This window comes from Phoca vitulina, unplaced genomic scaffold (genome assembly GCF_004348235.1).
Source record: "Phoca vitulina isolate PV1807 unplaced genomic scaffold, GSC_HSeal_1.0 scaffold75, whole genome shotgun sequence".
NCBI classification, from domain to species: domain Eukaryota; kingdom Metazoa; phylum Chordata; class Mammalia; order Carnivora; family Phocidae; genus Phoca; species Phoca vitulina.
Window position 1 is genome coordinate 1,999,685 of NW_022589778.1, and position 15,420 is coordinate 2,015,104.

Below are 15,420 nucleotides of genomic sequence, written 5' to 3' on the forward strand. Positions count from 1 at the left end.
CAGTTCAAGAGATTGATATCTTCAAGTTCATTATCTAAGTATCTCTGGAAGAAAAATCTCTAAACTTCATATGGGGTTTTAATATTTACTGAAATGTTTGTGAGTACCAGCCACTGCAAGGCTTTGTGACAAGGAGTTGCTCTGATTATTCTGTGTCATGAGAGGTGCTAGAGGGTCTTTCGGGGGGTGTGCATAGGAGCCTGCCATCATATGGGGGAAGGTTTCACATTGGTGTCCATGCAAGCAGATACTCCAGGCCCCGGGGAAACAGCCAAACAAGTGATACCGAGGCTCATGTAAGGCAATGAAAGAACATTGTTCTGAGGGCCATGGTAACTGATGGCACCCTCATTATCAGAATAACAGAACAGCCAAGTCTTATTTGCTGGAGACATGAAGGGGCAGCTGTTGGGTGGTCAGCAATTAAGCATTTGTGATACAGAGGGACCATTGTTTTTGTGTTGTTTTTTTTTTAAGATTTATTTATTTATTTGAGAGAGAGAGAGAGCACAAGCAGGGGGAGTGGGAGAGGGAGAAGCAGGCTTCCTGCTGAGCAGGGAGCCCGATGCGGGACTCGACCCCAGGACCCCGGGATCATGACACGAGCCAAAGGCAGACGCTTAACCGACTGAGTCACCCAGGCATCCCGATGTTTTGGGTTTTTTTTTTTAAGATTTTATTTATTTATTTATTTGAGAGCGCGCACACGTGGGGGGGGAGGGGCAGAGGAGGAGAGAGAGCCAGAAACTTGAGCAGACTCCATGCTGAGTGTAGAGCCAAGGTGGACTCGATCTCACAACCCCTGAGACCATGACCTGAGGTGAAACCAAGAATCTGACGCTTCGCTGACTGAGCCACCCAAGCGCCCCACTATTGTCTATTTTAAAAGAAAAAAAAAAAAGCCAACCTCACCATCCTTTCTCTATCTTCCCAACCTCTAGCTCATATTTTTATTTTGGAAAAGCACTTTTAGGGCCCTCAGTTTTCTCAAACCTCTTTCCAGGCCGACTAAGCCTTTGGGAAGGTATTCTTTTCAGGGAGAGATTGCCAGGGGTTTGCAGAGTTTGCGTGGTGATGTCCTTCGTGGTGATAGTTTGAAGCACCCCGGAGTGTGATTTCACAGATGGCCTCAGGCAGAGAGTGCCACGGGACCTGCTTTTCCACATGGATCTCTTTGTGGGGGGTGTTTGTGTTCAACGCCATGAGAGGAGGAGAAAAAACCCACCTCGTAGATGTGGCATTTCAGTGGAAAGCTAACAGGAAGAGAGTGAGATAAGAGGGAGGAAGTGAGCAGACGGGGGCTGCCAGGGGTGGCCAGAGGAGGCTTGCACCTGAATGATCAGCAGTTCTGACAAAGAGCAGCTTGTGAGAGGGAGTACGCATGTCTCAGGTGTTTTTGTTTTTATGTTTTTACCTGAATGACCTAAGGTTGAATGCATCACCATGCCATGTTTGAGTGTGGAATAGCAAAACCCCATCTAAGTAGGGCAAGAGCAGTACAGTAGGATCATGCTCCAAGTTCATTGTAGCAGATTCCATGATGGGCTCTTCTGAATCTGGCTGCAGCTGTTGGCCCATTTTGCTAGGGCTTGATCCACGAGTGGATCAGTTATCTCCTCTCTGTTTCCAAGCCACAGGACACAATCGTTACCTCCAGCCAATCTATACTTGTGGTCTTTAGGGAATTTGTGGATGGAAGGTCTGGGTAAAGGGACTTCAGGAACCAGCAGGAAAGACAGGTTGAAGGGCATCACTTCTTAGAATATAAGGCTATGTGGAAAGAATATTTACTAGGAGTCAAGAAACTCGATTTCAATCCTAACTATGCCCATACTAGCTATGGGATGTTGTTAGGCAAGTAAATTTATCTCTTAGAGACCCAGGGATAGTGATAACTACTACAAATCTACTATAAACCACACCAGGATTTTGTAAGGGTCAAATGAGGTAATAAAGAGGAGAGTACTGAAGACCAAAGCTACACTTTCCAAAATGGTAGCCACTAGCTGCATGTGGCTCTTTGAATTTCAATTCGTTCAAGTTCAGTAAGATGAAAAATTCAGTTCTTAAGTCACACTAGCCACATTTCAGGTACTCACTAGCCACATATGGCTAGTTGGTACCATATTGGACAACAAAGATAGAGAACATTTGCATTATCACAGAAAGTTTTGTTGTACACCCCTGCCTCAGAACTCTAGGGTATGATATCAAAGGTGTAAAGGATGAAATATTACAGCGGTGATAAATGCTGTCATAGTTAAGGATTCTTGGAAAGAAACAAAACCCTCTCAAGTTAGCTGAAGTAAAACAAGAGATTTATTTATTTTTTTAAAGATTTTATTTGTTTATTTGAGAGAGAATGCACTAGAGAGAGTGAGCGTGCACAAGCAGGGGCAGAGGGAGAGGAAGAAGCAGGCTCCCCGCTGAGCAGGACCTTGGGATCATGACCTGAGCCAAAGGCAGATGCTTAACCCACTGAGCCACCCAGGCAATTGAGCCACCCCGGGATTTATTTGATTAATTCAGGGAAAATCTATGGATCTCAAGGGCTTCAGAAATAATTGGAACCAGGGGCGCCTGGGTGGCTCAGTCATTAAGTGTCTGCTTTCGGCTCAGGTCATGATCCCAGGGTCCTGGGATCAAGCCCGGCATCGGCATTGGGCTCCCTGCTCAGTGGGGGGCCTGATTCTCCCTCTCCCACTCCCCTTGCTTGTGTTCCCTCTCGCGCGGTCTCTCTCTCTGTCAAATAAATAAATAAAATCTTAAAAAAAAAAAAGAATAACTAGAACCAATTCCTAGAAGATTAACAGGAACTCAAGAAACCACTGTCCTCACTGTTTCTCTTTTTCTCTTGTCTTCTTCTTCCTATAGCCACTTGTGCTCTTATATCTGTTTCTCTGTATGTCAGTGACATTTTCCTTCTCCTCTCCCCTCTCCTCCTCTTCCCCCCCCTTATTCTCCTTCCTTCCTTGTTCTTCTCTCCTCCCTCCCCTCTCTGCAGAGCAGCTTTCTTAACTGCACTGCATGTGGTCCAAATAGGGCTCAACGAGGCCCAGTTTTCATTGTTTCTCAGGAACAATGCCTGACAAAGGCTGGGCCCTGATCCCAAATTCCGAGGAGAGATATTCTTATTAGCCAGCATGGTGTGATAGCCACCCCTGCTCCAACCAGTTATATTTAAGAGCATGGGGTAGCAATTCCATGCTTACTCAATAAAGGCAGTGGGGAGTGCTCTATAAAGGGGCCTATGTGGGATGGGAATGGGCGCTTGACCAGCATGTTCATGTTAACCTCTTGGAGAGTCCATTAGCCTATGTCCACACAGGGAAGAGTTGCCAGAGATTTGACCAAGGCCATGAAGAAAAAGAGTTATTTGTGTGGTTTGAATCACCATTACACCATTATGCTCGGGGGTTTGGCGTGTCCTCAATATCCTTATACCTGGGTGGAAATAGGTACTGGCAGAAGCGAGGTGGAAATCAGATCTAAGCATTTGTCGTTCTTACATGCAAACTGGGTACTAATAAGACCCTTTTCTCTTCAGCCTTTAGAAAGAAACATGAGGTTCTCTTGGAGACTATTCAAGAGGAAGGTGGAAGGGGCCGCCTAAAAGAGATTAAAAGCTGCAGACCGCAAGCCTGGGGCCAGAGGGCTGGCAGTGGAAAACCCTGCTGGGTTGTGACCTCTCCCTGAAAAGTTCTAGGTGCCTTTTTGCTTCCTGCAAAAAAAAGGAAGAGAAGGAGAAGACCATGTCCATAGCCTTGAAGCAGGTGTTCAACAAGGACAAGACCTTCAGGCCCAAGAGGAAATTTGAACCTGGCACACAGAGATTTGAGCTCCACAAACGGGCTCAGGCATCCCTCAATTCAGGCGTGGATCTGAAGGCGGCTGTGCAGCTGCCCAGTGGGGAGGACCAGAACGACTGGGTGGCGGTGCACGTGGTGGACTTCTTCAATCGGATCAACCTCATCTATGGCACCATCTGTGAGTTCTGCACCGAGCAGACCTGCCCCGTGATGTCGGGGGGCCCCAAATATGAGTATCGGTGGCAGGATGACCTCAAGTACAAGAAGCCAACTGCCCTCCCAGCTCCTCAGTACATGAACCTTCTTATGGATTGGATCGAGGTCCAGATCAACAATGAGGACATATTTCCAACCTGTGTGGGTAAGTCCGTGACCAGCTTCTTGCTTATTTTGCTGCATCCCACCCAAGCTCAGAAAGTTTGCAGAGGCTTCTTGTAGGACTGTCTTTAAATGCTGGGGAACACCTATTGGTATTTCCCTAAATTCCACTATACCAGCAGTGTCCTTTTCCACATCTAAGAACCCCCTTGAAATTTAAGAAAACAAAACAAATAAAACCACCAAAACACCAAAAAACCATTTGTGAACTACTTACAGTTATTTTGTGGGCCTCAGTGGTACACATTCCACATGTTAGGGAACATTGCCTTGGTGAGATGTTAGATTTGATCTTGCTGGCTTCCTTAGGACTAGACTCCAAACCCACCCAGTTATCCTGGTAGAATTTTCATTTTTTGGCTAATTAGTTAAAGTTTCATTAACTCTGGTGCATTTATTGGTATTCGTCTCTCAGGTTAGGGAATCCCAGTGTGAGAATCCATGTGCTTGTTTGGGGATGAAGCAAACAGGGGTTGGCATTCTGGGGAAATAGTGATCCTGGCATTCTGTTCTGCCCACTCCTGATCATTTGTTATTAATCCCAGGCTGTCCTGTTAACTGTGGACTCTTGTGTAAGCTGCTGGACCCACTAGGACACTTGAAATGCAAATGCTTTCATTTGCTTGGTGCTCTGAGCCATAAAACTCTTCAAGGGGAAGGACCAAACCTTATCTCCCTTTTATATTTCTTTATGCTGCTGATAATTGGATTTTCCATGCACTGACAGGCTGAATTTAAAATTCAGGTTTGGTTTTGTTTTGGTTTTTTAGGCCTGAGATTCAGTAGGAATGAGCACTCTCTTACTTCCACTCTTGTGTTTCCAGTATCTAACACGGTGCCCTGGAACCTTTGTAGGCGCTCAGGAACTATCTGTGGAATGATTGAGAAAATACTTGTGCTGTTGGACAGTAGTATTAAAAAGCTCTGAGATGGTTTGGGATATAAAAGAAGCATTTGGAACACATTGTTGAAATCCCCTCTAGATGGGATGTGTGTGTCTCCATGTGGCATATGGGAAGTTGAGGTGGGTGTGGGGGGGTATGGAAGTAATTAAGCTAATACCAGGGGGGAGAAAAGTGTATACATTGCATGTACATCTTGAAATATTCAGCACGCAAACCAGTTTGCTCAGAATCACCCTGCTGCCTTGCTTGTCCAGCTCTCGCCTGCTCTTGCTCTGTGCTGTTCCTTGCTAAGGAAGGAGATGGTGTGTGTGCTTGTGCAAACTCCCTGGGCTCACCAGCACAGGAGGAAGAAGGCAGGGTTCCAAAACTCCCCCAGCCATATAACAGGCACCGCAGGGGGATGGGACGTTCTTAGGTTCATATCTTTTTGTACTTTCATTGACTGTCAGAGGCTTCTTTTGTTGCTAGGAGGAATTTCACCAACTGCCAATGCTCTGTGCAGAACATGTGATAGCAATAAAGATAAATAAATGTGGGCAAGGATACGTCCTCTTCGTCTTTCCCCTTCTGTTTCTGCTCCTTGGTGCTTTGAACTCTGGGCACTTCTGCTGTCTCTGGCAGCTGTGGTTACCACATAGAGTTGGTGACCAGAAATAACATCGCAGAGCCATGGTGTGTTACTTGAGAGTAAGGAAGCTTCTGGCAGTCGGCTTGGAAACTAGGACATCATAGATGGTTTTAGACTTTACTTGGAGGAAATCAGCGGATGCCGCCATATCCCCCAGAGTCACTGACTTTGCTGTCTTTTTCCAGACATTTCCTTAGCCATTCAGTGGACTTGCAGAACATACTCACCTGGTCAGAATCCTCTGTTTCAGCTCTGCCCAACCTTTGCTCCATAGTACATAGTTCTGAGAGATCTTAATAGGTGCACTGTGCTTTTTTTTTTTTTTGTCCATGGAAAATAAGTTGGGAACTGCTGAATGAAAACAGTTTCTTTACTGCAGGACTTTTAATATGCTAATGTGCATTATAAATCTCTGAGAAAGGAATACTTTAATATGTAGTATTTCCTAATTTGAACCTGTATCTTTTTTTTTTTTTTAAATGAAGCACCATTAGCATCTTTGGGGAAATGTTAATCTATATAAGTTGGAGTTGTCAAACATTTGTTTGTTTTAGAATTACGTGGGCCTTCTTTTCAAAATGCAAATTCTTTGACCTTCCCCCAACTAAATTAAAATCTCTTAGATGAGACCTAAGAATCTGCACTTGTACTAAGCACCTGCCACTCCTCTGTTTATTTTAACTGCCCAGAATGCTTTTCATTCCCCCCCAAAAACAGTCTGTATCTTACCTCTCTGGTTTTATCCGTCTTGTTTTCTCCTTCTGGAATCCCCCATCTTCTCTAACTAGTGAATTTTCCTGCATCCTTTATACCATGTCCTCTGTGAAGGCTTTCACCCATTAGAATGTAAGCCCCTTAAGGTTATGGAATGTCTTTTATTCATTTAAATATTTCAGTACTAAGTCCAGTCTTGGTGGCTTACAAGTTATTGAATGGATGGATAGACAGATCGATGGATGGAAGGATGGAGGAAAAAATAATCTTTATAAAGTCCCAACATGTCTGTAGTGCTGGTGATCAAAATTTAAACAGAACCTCTGAATCCCTTTATCACCCTCCTCAGTATATCCTGCACCTTGCCTTCATAGAGTTTAATTTTCTCTGTTTAATTTTTCCAACGTGAAATGTTAGGGGTCAGTAAAAACCACTGCCATCCACCATTACCCTAAAGGTCTTCATCAGCATCCTGCTCACCTCTGTCATTTGCCCTTGGATTAAATTGTTTCTATCTTTTGAAAAAAACTTATCTTTAGGAGCCACTTTCTCTGTTAGAATTCATTTCCTCCTCTTCTTCCTCCCCCTGATTCCAGCCTACTTTTCATCTTTTTGATCTTTGTCTGCCGTGAGTCATTATCATGGAAATGATCAAGATGTCTGTCAGGACAAAGTAAAAGAAGAATTCTCTGCTAACAGCAGACCCTGGGTAGATGAGAAATGGGGAGTTCTGCTTAGCATTATGGCTTTGGATCCCAGGCATATTTCTGTGTTCTTGCCTGGGAATTGGGAGGGGTTCCGACTTCAACTCCTCCCCACTGTGATCCAAGGAAATAGGACCGGAAAATACTGACAGATGTGAAGGCTTCACCCTCAGTTAGGTATTAAAGCATATAAACAGCTGTTGATCTCTGCCATTGAAACATGGGGGGAAAGAAAAGCTTTCATCTGTTCCTGGATCCTAGTTTAACTAGGATACCCGTACTATTTTGAAGTCGAGTGTTCTCAGTTGGGAGCATACCAAACAGATGTGGCTCCCTCGTGAACCATAGTCTCCTCCACTCCCCGTTGATCCCCTTCAGCTTCCTTTGTGAAAAAGTCAACAGATGTCCCTGTGAAAGCTTCTAAGACAGCAGTAACTTTAGAAGCAGAGGCCTCCTCCTCTTCCATTGTATCTCTTCAACCACTTTTAGAGATAACAGCAGAAAAATAGCTACATCCTTCTTCTTTATTCTATTGCCTGTCTAGTTAACAATAATTTTCATGTTCTAGCCCTCAGCTTCTCTGTTTTTCTGTTATATAATAGGATGTAATATCTTAGTTCTAACGCTAAGGAAAAAATGAGTGGAAAACTTAGAGCTCCTCCAACTCATGTTTTTAAAAAGTCTCTGTACAGGAGGATTAAGAACATTTAAAAATTAATTACATGATCTCACCTACCTTTATGGTTTTAGAATAGACGGGTGTCAGGGAAGGAGAGAGCAGGGAAGAAAAGCGAGAAAGGCGAGGGAGGGGACTCACGTCTCTTGACCTTGCTAAGAGCAAGCTGTTAATCTTTCTTAATTCTTGCAATAACTAAATTAATTAAATATTCCATTTTACCACTGAGGATGCTGACATTTAAACAAGCTCAGGGGCTTTCCCAAGGTCGTACAGCTAATAAGTCATTCAGAAGTCAGAGTTTGGGTTGAAGAGTAGTGAAAAATCCATGCCCTTGTCCCCCCCTACCATTCATAGCATGAATCTTTATTTTGCAGATTTTCCTTCTCATGGCTAAAGATTTCTCAATCAGTGGTTCTAGGAGGTTGTCTAGGATGGAGAAAATTTTACAAAACCTGATTTTGTTATAACTTTTAAGGAAGTGATTTTTTTTATTTGTTTGTTTTATTTTGTTTTGTTTGCTTCTTTTTAAAAAATCACCACCGAAATGCCTGGAGTGTGTGTCCAGGCACTGTAACTGTTTCCATGTTACATTCCAAGATTGGGGAAGGGATGACTTAGCCTCATGAAAACACTTTGTGAGCCTGTAATGACCTATTACTACCATTCGTTCGTTCATTCATTCATTCAATGACTGCTTGTCAAGCACCTGCTCGGAAGCAGGCCCTATTTTAGGCACTGAGAGAGCAAAGCAGAGTTCATGTCCTTGAGCAGCTTCCATAATGTCCAGAATGTCTGGTTGCTCTGTACGGTTTTCTACAATGAGTAGTTTGTTCAGTGGTCAAGTGCATTGTGGAAATAGTCGCATCCCTTTGGCATGAGGCTACAGCTGAGTTTCATCCTCTCTCAAAATATTGTGGCAGGAAACGTGAGACTATAAAAATGTCCGTGGGGAGAACTTTTCAGACATGAGGTGTCAGGGAACTGGGTTTATAATTAGGCTTTAAATTTTAACTTTTTTTTTTTATTGTAGGTCTCCCTCATTTTTTAGTTTTGATATAAATCTGTATAACACTGGTAAGACAGAACGTACATCAGCAGAATGTATTTACCGTGTGGTAGAACTAGCACTGGACTTGCAGAGACTTGAATTAATTCAAGGAGCTCTGCCCTCGCGAGGTGTTCTGTGATGTTGGTAAACACATAATTGCTGAGCTTACACGTTTCTGTTTGTAAACTGACAACTGTAATTCAATCTCATAGGACTTTTGTAAGGATTAAAGGAGGCCGTGTGAGTAGAAACAACCAACCAGAGCCATAATCACCTCTAAGTGGTGCTGAGAAACAAATGTGTTCATTGCTTTTCTCTCTCTGCATACATTTCTGCATAACTACCAACCCAAATTCATGGAGACCACTGGGCAGTTTCTGAACAGTATCCTAGAACAATAAAATGCATTATAAAAGACTCAACAAGATTTTTAAAAGTTAGCAGTCTTCATTGCCCAATTGCTCTGTCATGGGGTTATAATCTCTCCACAGGTTGTCATCTCTCAAAGACTTTGGGAAATTTCAATGTTTTTTAAGGAGCTAGAGTTTTGGGGATGAACACCTAACTATAGGGAAAAAGCCATTTGGTTGGGTCTTCTCACTTGGTTTTCAGAAAATTGAGCACTGAACCTGCCCATGTCCAGTGTTAAACCAGCTAACCTCAGCAGAGGGTGGGTACAGGTTAGTGGAGAAGAGGGGAGATAGCCTACCGGTCACATCTGGGACAAGCTACTCAGTAAAATCAGTGTTGGGCAAGGTTACCTCAATTTGATCTCTCAAGAGGATGGGGAAAAGGTTCTCAGGTAGCTTCGTGCCAGGAATGGAGCTCCCAAGAAAGCCTTGTGAGCTAGCAAGTTTTCCCAAGGCCCTGGAAACATGATTTGCCTTTGGGATCTAAGAGATTGTTTGGCTTTCTAAGAATTTACTAGTTGGGAGGGCTCTAATAATAAAGCTGCCATCTTTTGGACAGGTACTACCCTAAATACTTTACCTACATTATGTCATTTAAAATGTAAAACAATCCTCTAAGGCACATAGTATGATTTCAATTTCACAGATGAGAAAGATTAAGTACCTTGGCCAGGGTCACACAGGCAGGGCTAGGATTCAGACCCAAGGTGGCCCAACTCCGTAGCCATGGTCACAACTACTCCAACATCCTGAGTCTGTGACATTCGTATCCCAGAACCAATACCATCCTTGATTTACCCTTGCTTGTTACAGATGTTAAATCCTCTCTGGGAAAAGTCCTAAGACAAACCCAACAGTCACAGTGAGGAATGTGAAAATAGGGCCCTGCGTCTGATAGAAATTATAGTGGGCCCTTACTGATGGGAACTCCAAGGTTCTGCTTTTTTTTTTTAAAGATCTTATTTATTTATTTGAGAGAGAGAGAGAGAGTGTGTGTGTGTGAGCAGGGGGAGGAACAGAGGGAGAGGAACAAGCAGACTCTTCCCTGAGTGTGAAGTCTGAGGTAGGGCTTGCTCCTAGGACCCTGAGATCATGACCTGAGCTGAAATCAAGAGTTGGACGCTTAACCAACTGAGCTACCCAAGTGCCCCGGTTCTGCTCTTTTTAAGAACTTTCTTCCTCTGGGGTGCCTGGGACCCCAAGTTTGTTCAGTTGTATATTCATGGAAAACTTGCAGACACAGTTGAATCCACTCTTCCACACCCCCACTGGCTACTGGAGAATTGATGGTCTATTTTCGATGGTCACAATTCCCTGCCTTGTTAACCCAATACTGCAGTGACTTGGTGGCTCTGTTAATGAGGACAGTGTTAAATAACCACCCCCACTCAACAAATCCCAAGAGATGCCTCTGAAAAATGGTGAGTGCCTCCTTGTGATAAGAAGCTGAGAAGAAGGGAAGTAGATACAGGGAGCTCAGAGGACCTAGAGACTGCCCTGTAAGGGAAGGCTAATTACCTACTGTCCCAACCTGCACTGAGTTCTCCATTACCTGTGCTGTGCAATTTTAATGAGCCAGATCTCAGGTGACAAGTTGTTACTTCTCAGCATCAGTTGGGAAGGCAAAAGGGATATGTGATATTCAGTGGAAAACAGAGATGAAAAACAAGCTGAAATGGGCCGGGGGTGGGGCATCTGCTGCTTTAACTTGGTTAGTGAGTGTAGACATGGCGTCCTTCCTTAGCCAGGGAAGGCTACACTATGGAGGTCAATGCTGCATGGAGAAGCAGGCCAGCTCAGAGCCATGCTGTAGGGGATGTGGAAATATATCTGGAAGTGCAACGGGATGGACAAAAGTGACTTAACCAGAACTCTTGCCCAGAACAGAGTATGGAGTTGGAAGGAACAGTGGTACAGGCCATTTGGAGTGAGGATGAGACCCCTAAGCATGTACTGGAATTCCCAACTGACTTCTACAGAGAGCACAGGTTTATTTATCTAAGCAGGGCTCATCTGCAGAGCCCTGATACCAGAGGCCTTTCCTCTCTGCCCTCCCGACCAGGGCTCTGCCTCCCTACAGATAGGGTATAGATACTTAAATAATGTCATTTTGAAGGGAGATCCAATTATTGGCCTGCCCTAGATCTCCATGTGTAGAGAGTGATTCATTTCCTTTAAAATACCTTGTAGGTTTAGGGACATGTGTTGTCTGTAAGGTCTCTGCAGGCAGGACCTTTCTGTCATTTTAGCTTTAATAACTCATGCTAAATTCATAGTCTAATTCTAACCATGTTTTCCTTCACGTAATCAGCTTTTCCATTAAGTCTTCTTCTAGTAAAATGGATGCTTGGGAAAATGAGCCAGTTTGGAGCGGGGGGTGGGGGGGGGGGGGGGGGGGTGGGGGGGGGGGGTGGCGGTAAAAAGGAACAAAAGCATTAGTATCTGCCAGACATGACTTTGAATCCCAGTAATCAACTTTTACTAGCAAATCTTCAGTCTCTCTAAGCTTGTTTCTTCATCTATAAAATGCGTGTATCAGTAGCTACTTTATGGGATTGTTGACGGTATTAAATAACATGCTACAGGGGCGCCTGGGTGGCTCAGTTGGTTAAGCGACTGCCTTCGGCTCAGGTCATGATGCTGGAGTCCCAGGATCGAGTCCCGCATCGGGCTCCCTGCTCGGCAGGGAGTCTGCTTCTCCCTCTGACCCTCCCCCCTCTCATGCTCTCTCTCTATCTCATTCTCTCTCAAATGAATAAATAAAATCTTTAAAAAAAAAAAAAAAAAAAAAAAAAAAATAACATGCTACATTTCAAACACTTAGCTCGGTGTTGGATATGCTTTAAACGTTCCTTCCCTCAGCATCACACGGTATCAGTGTGATGAAGTAGACGTGTCAGGTGAATTGAGGTGAAGAAGGAAAGAACCTCGGATAAAAATCCACGAATTATATCAAGCATCTGACTGTGGAGTTGATCATCCATGTTCCCTTCCTCTTCCGCTACATCTCGTGGAGCCAGTGGAAGAAAGGGGAAACTTGCGTGGGATGAGATTAACCCTGCTTGGCCTTGACTGCTGGGGCCAGGAGCAGGTCCACAGTAGGACCTCAGAAGATGCTTCACATGCATAGCCTGTGTGGGCCACACCAAGCCGATTCCACCTTCTTGTTTCCGCCACAGGATGCAGTGCTTGGCAGAACACTTCGCGCTAAGTGGCCACCTGGAGAACTAATGTATTCCCCAAAATAGGAAGGTGTGGAATTTTTTGTCACTTGGCTCACATTTTCATTTCTCAGAGAAAGTTCAATATTTAAAGAAAGCTTGTCAAAGAATCCTTTTATTATGTGAATACCTCTTTAATGGTGTGTCTCATTGATTCTCAGGGCATGCCTCTGGAAGTGAAAGTGTTTGTCTTCATGGAGAGACAAAATGAATTGTTAGTGTTCTCACAGGAAACGGAGAAATCACTCTTCAAAAGAAGCGATAGGTTTTCGGTGTTTCTGTATTGCTCAGCCCGGGATCCCAAGAGTGGAGAGCAGTGATAAAGGGGGACACTGCAGCCGACTGCTGAGTGTTTGTTTTGTTGCTTACCCCCAGTCCTGTCATCCGGGAAGGTGCCGGCGATGACAGGCTGAAGTGAGGAGCGCTGACGCTTGGCAAGGCAGCACAGTGAAGCCTCAGCATCTGGGGACGACCAAGAATTACTTGTGGATGACTTCCTTCAACATCACCTTGGTTGCTGGGCCCAGCCAGGAAGTCCTACCGTGGATCCTGTAAGAAGCAGAGGGAAGGAAGTTGTTGAATATTGGGGATTTACCTGTGATGGCCCCTCATCAAATATAAACCATCCATATTTTGCCATCCCAAAGTAGGGAAGAAAAAGCCTATAGCTGAGGGCATCTGTCTTCCCATGTCTTTGAAGAGAAATGTGAGCAAATATGTTAATGACCTATACCAAGGTCCCTAGGAAACTATCTGTGGGCAGGAACTGTCAAAACACATGGGATGTGTTCTGATGATTTTATTTCTGTTTTCCAAAAGTAGTATAGGACGAATGGCTCATCATCAGTCCAGGTTCAAATCTGTTCCTCGCTTTATGAGCTCTGTGACTTGGCAAGCCCTGAACCTCTCTGAGCCTGTTTCCTCATCTGGAAAATGGGGGTAGTAATGATGATATCTGCTTTGTAAGGTTATGAGAATTAAGTGTCATAATGCACATGAAGCTCTTCGTGAGTTCCCGGCAGAGAGTTAAGTGCTGAATAAATTTGAGCTTTATTTCCTTTTTGCAGTGATATAAAAAGGGGAGACTTGTGATTTACTGCAGTTTCTAATGCCTGATTACAGAGGAGAATTTCTCCTGCAGCATTCTCTGCACACTCCCTTTTCCAACTGAAATAAAAATTGAGAAAAGTTATTGACCATATCGTAATTATAGTAGTGATCTTGGAAAAAAAATAATTTCCACATCCATTAGAATCCCAGTTAAGAATCAAAACTTGAACACCAGCTGAAAGCAGTAGATTCCATTTTTTCTGTAGGGCAGTAAAATTCCAAAGTTTAAAATACAGTAGTAGTCATATTAACGAACATGTATTACCTATTCTGGGCCAAACACAGTGCTTAGTTCTTTCTGGATATTTTTTTCTAATCGTCACAGAAGCTCTGGTTGACCATTATTATTATTATCCCTATTTTAAATGAGGAACTTGAGATGACTCTCTCTGCCCAAAGTATGGGCAGAGCTGGACAGTCAAACTGGGATGGTGTAGCAAGCAAGTAATAACAAAAGGTGGGAGCCACCATGACCCTAGGATTCGACAAAGGAAGGGGAGGGGATTACAGGTCCTGGGAGCCAGGGCTCCTCAGCAGGAGCTGGGAGCACAGAGCAAAGACCTGGTCCACAAGCCCTGGAGCCAAGAAGATGAGTCCAAAGGAGAGAGGGCGATGAAAAGTGCCTGGGCATCTGTTCCCTGCTCCGTTTTCCTCCCAGTGCCCCGCCTTGTCTTTGGCACAGAAGCCAGGGGAACCTGTGTTGCAAAGGGTGGGGAATGGATCTGAGAACAAATAGGCAAGTGACTGACTTGTGGAGAAAACAGAAAAATAACAAATAAATGTATGATATAATTTTAGGCAGTGATAAGTTCTGGGAAGACAAAGTTGGAACAGGGATTTGGGATGCTGTAAGATTTGAGATAGATGTAGAACAGTGGTTCTCAATTTTTTTTTTCTTTTTTTTCCCTTTCTTTTTGGTCTCAGAACACTTTCATAGTCTTAAAAATTATCGAAAATTCCAAAGGCCTTTTGTTTACATGGGCTGTATCTATCAATGTTACCATATTAGAAATTACAAGTAGGAAAGTTTACAAATATTTATTCATTGAAAAAATAATAAACTTACCACATATTAACATATATAACATTTTCCATGAGAAGTAATGGTTTCCCAAAACAAAAAAATAGAGTAAGAAGAGTGGCATTGTTATTTATTTTTTTTGTAAATCTCTTTAATGTCTCTTTAGAAGACAATTGGACTCTCCTATCTGCTTCTGCATTTCGATGTATTGTGATATGTTGTTTTACGTTCAAGTCCAGGGTCACAGATAAATAGTTGAAATGTGATGACTTTGTGTACCCGACAGGACCCCCATGAAAGAACCCCCAGGGTTCCATACAGTACTTTGAAAACCACTGATAGAGGTAGAGCAATGGGGAGGCCAGTCCTTTGCACTTGACATTTTGGTTGAATGAACACAAATTAAAATTTCATTGAGGGTTTGCTGCCCTTGTGGCAGTGGTGACATTGGTGACATCATGGTAGTATAAACCAGTTAGACAACACTGTTCTTAGGGTCCCATTGATCAGTGGGACATAAACTTTGTGATATTTACCCAGCAGTGCTGATGACCTCTCTCCCCCTGTGTTCATAGTTAGGTAGGCTCTCTCTCACAGACTTTTGTAGGACCACCAAAAGAAAGATGCTAATACTCTCTTGAAAAAAACGAACCCTCTGGTTTCTTTAGCACTGTGTTCATACCGACCTAAAGAGCGACTTCAAACTAGACACTTAATTGGTGGTTCTTGATGTGCATCTAGGCAGCATTTTAAAATTTGAATGGAATTGCTGTGAAATAATTACTGTGCCATA

General features: G+C 43.6%; 1 protein-coding gene across 5 annotated transcripts in view; it reads left to right on the forward strand.

The window, feature by feature from the left end:
- The window catches only part of MOB3B (MOB kinase activator 3B), a 214,089-nt gene that overhangs the window by 64,366 nt on the left and 134,303 nt on the right, over positions 1 to 15,420 (forward strand). For all 5 annotated transcript variants that reach the window (XM_032393696.1, XM_032393695.1, XM_032393694.1 and 2 more), the window contains exon 2: positions 3,548 to 4,170. In XM_032393696.1, the coding sequence (XP_032249587.1) occupies positions 3,753 to 4,170 (418 nt within the window). In that variant the 5' untranslated portion in view covers positions 3,548 to 3,752. The remainder of the gene's footprint in view (positions 1 to 3,547; positions 4,171 to 15,420) is intronic.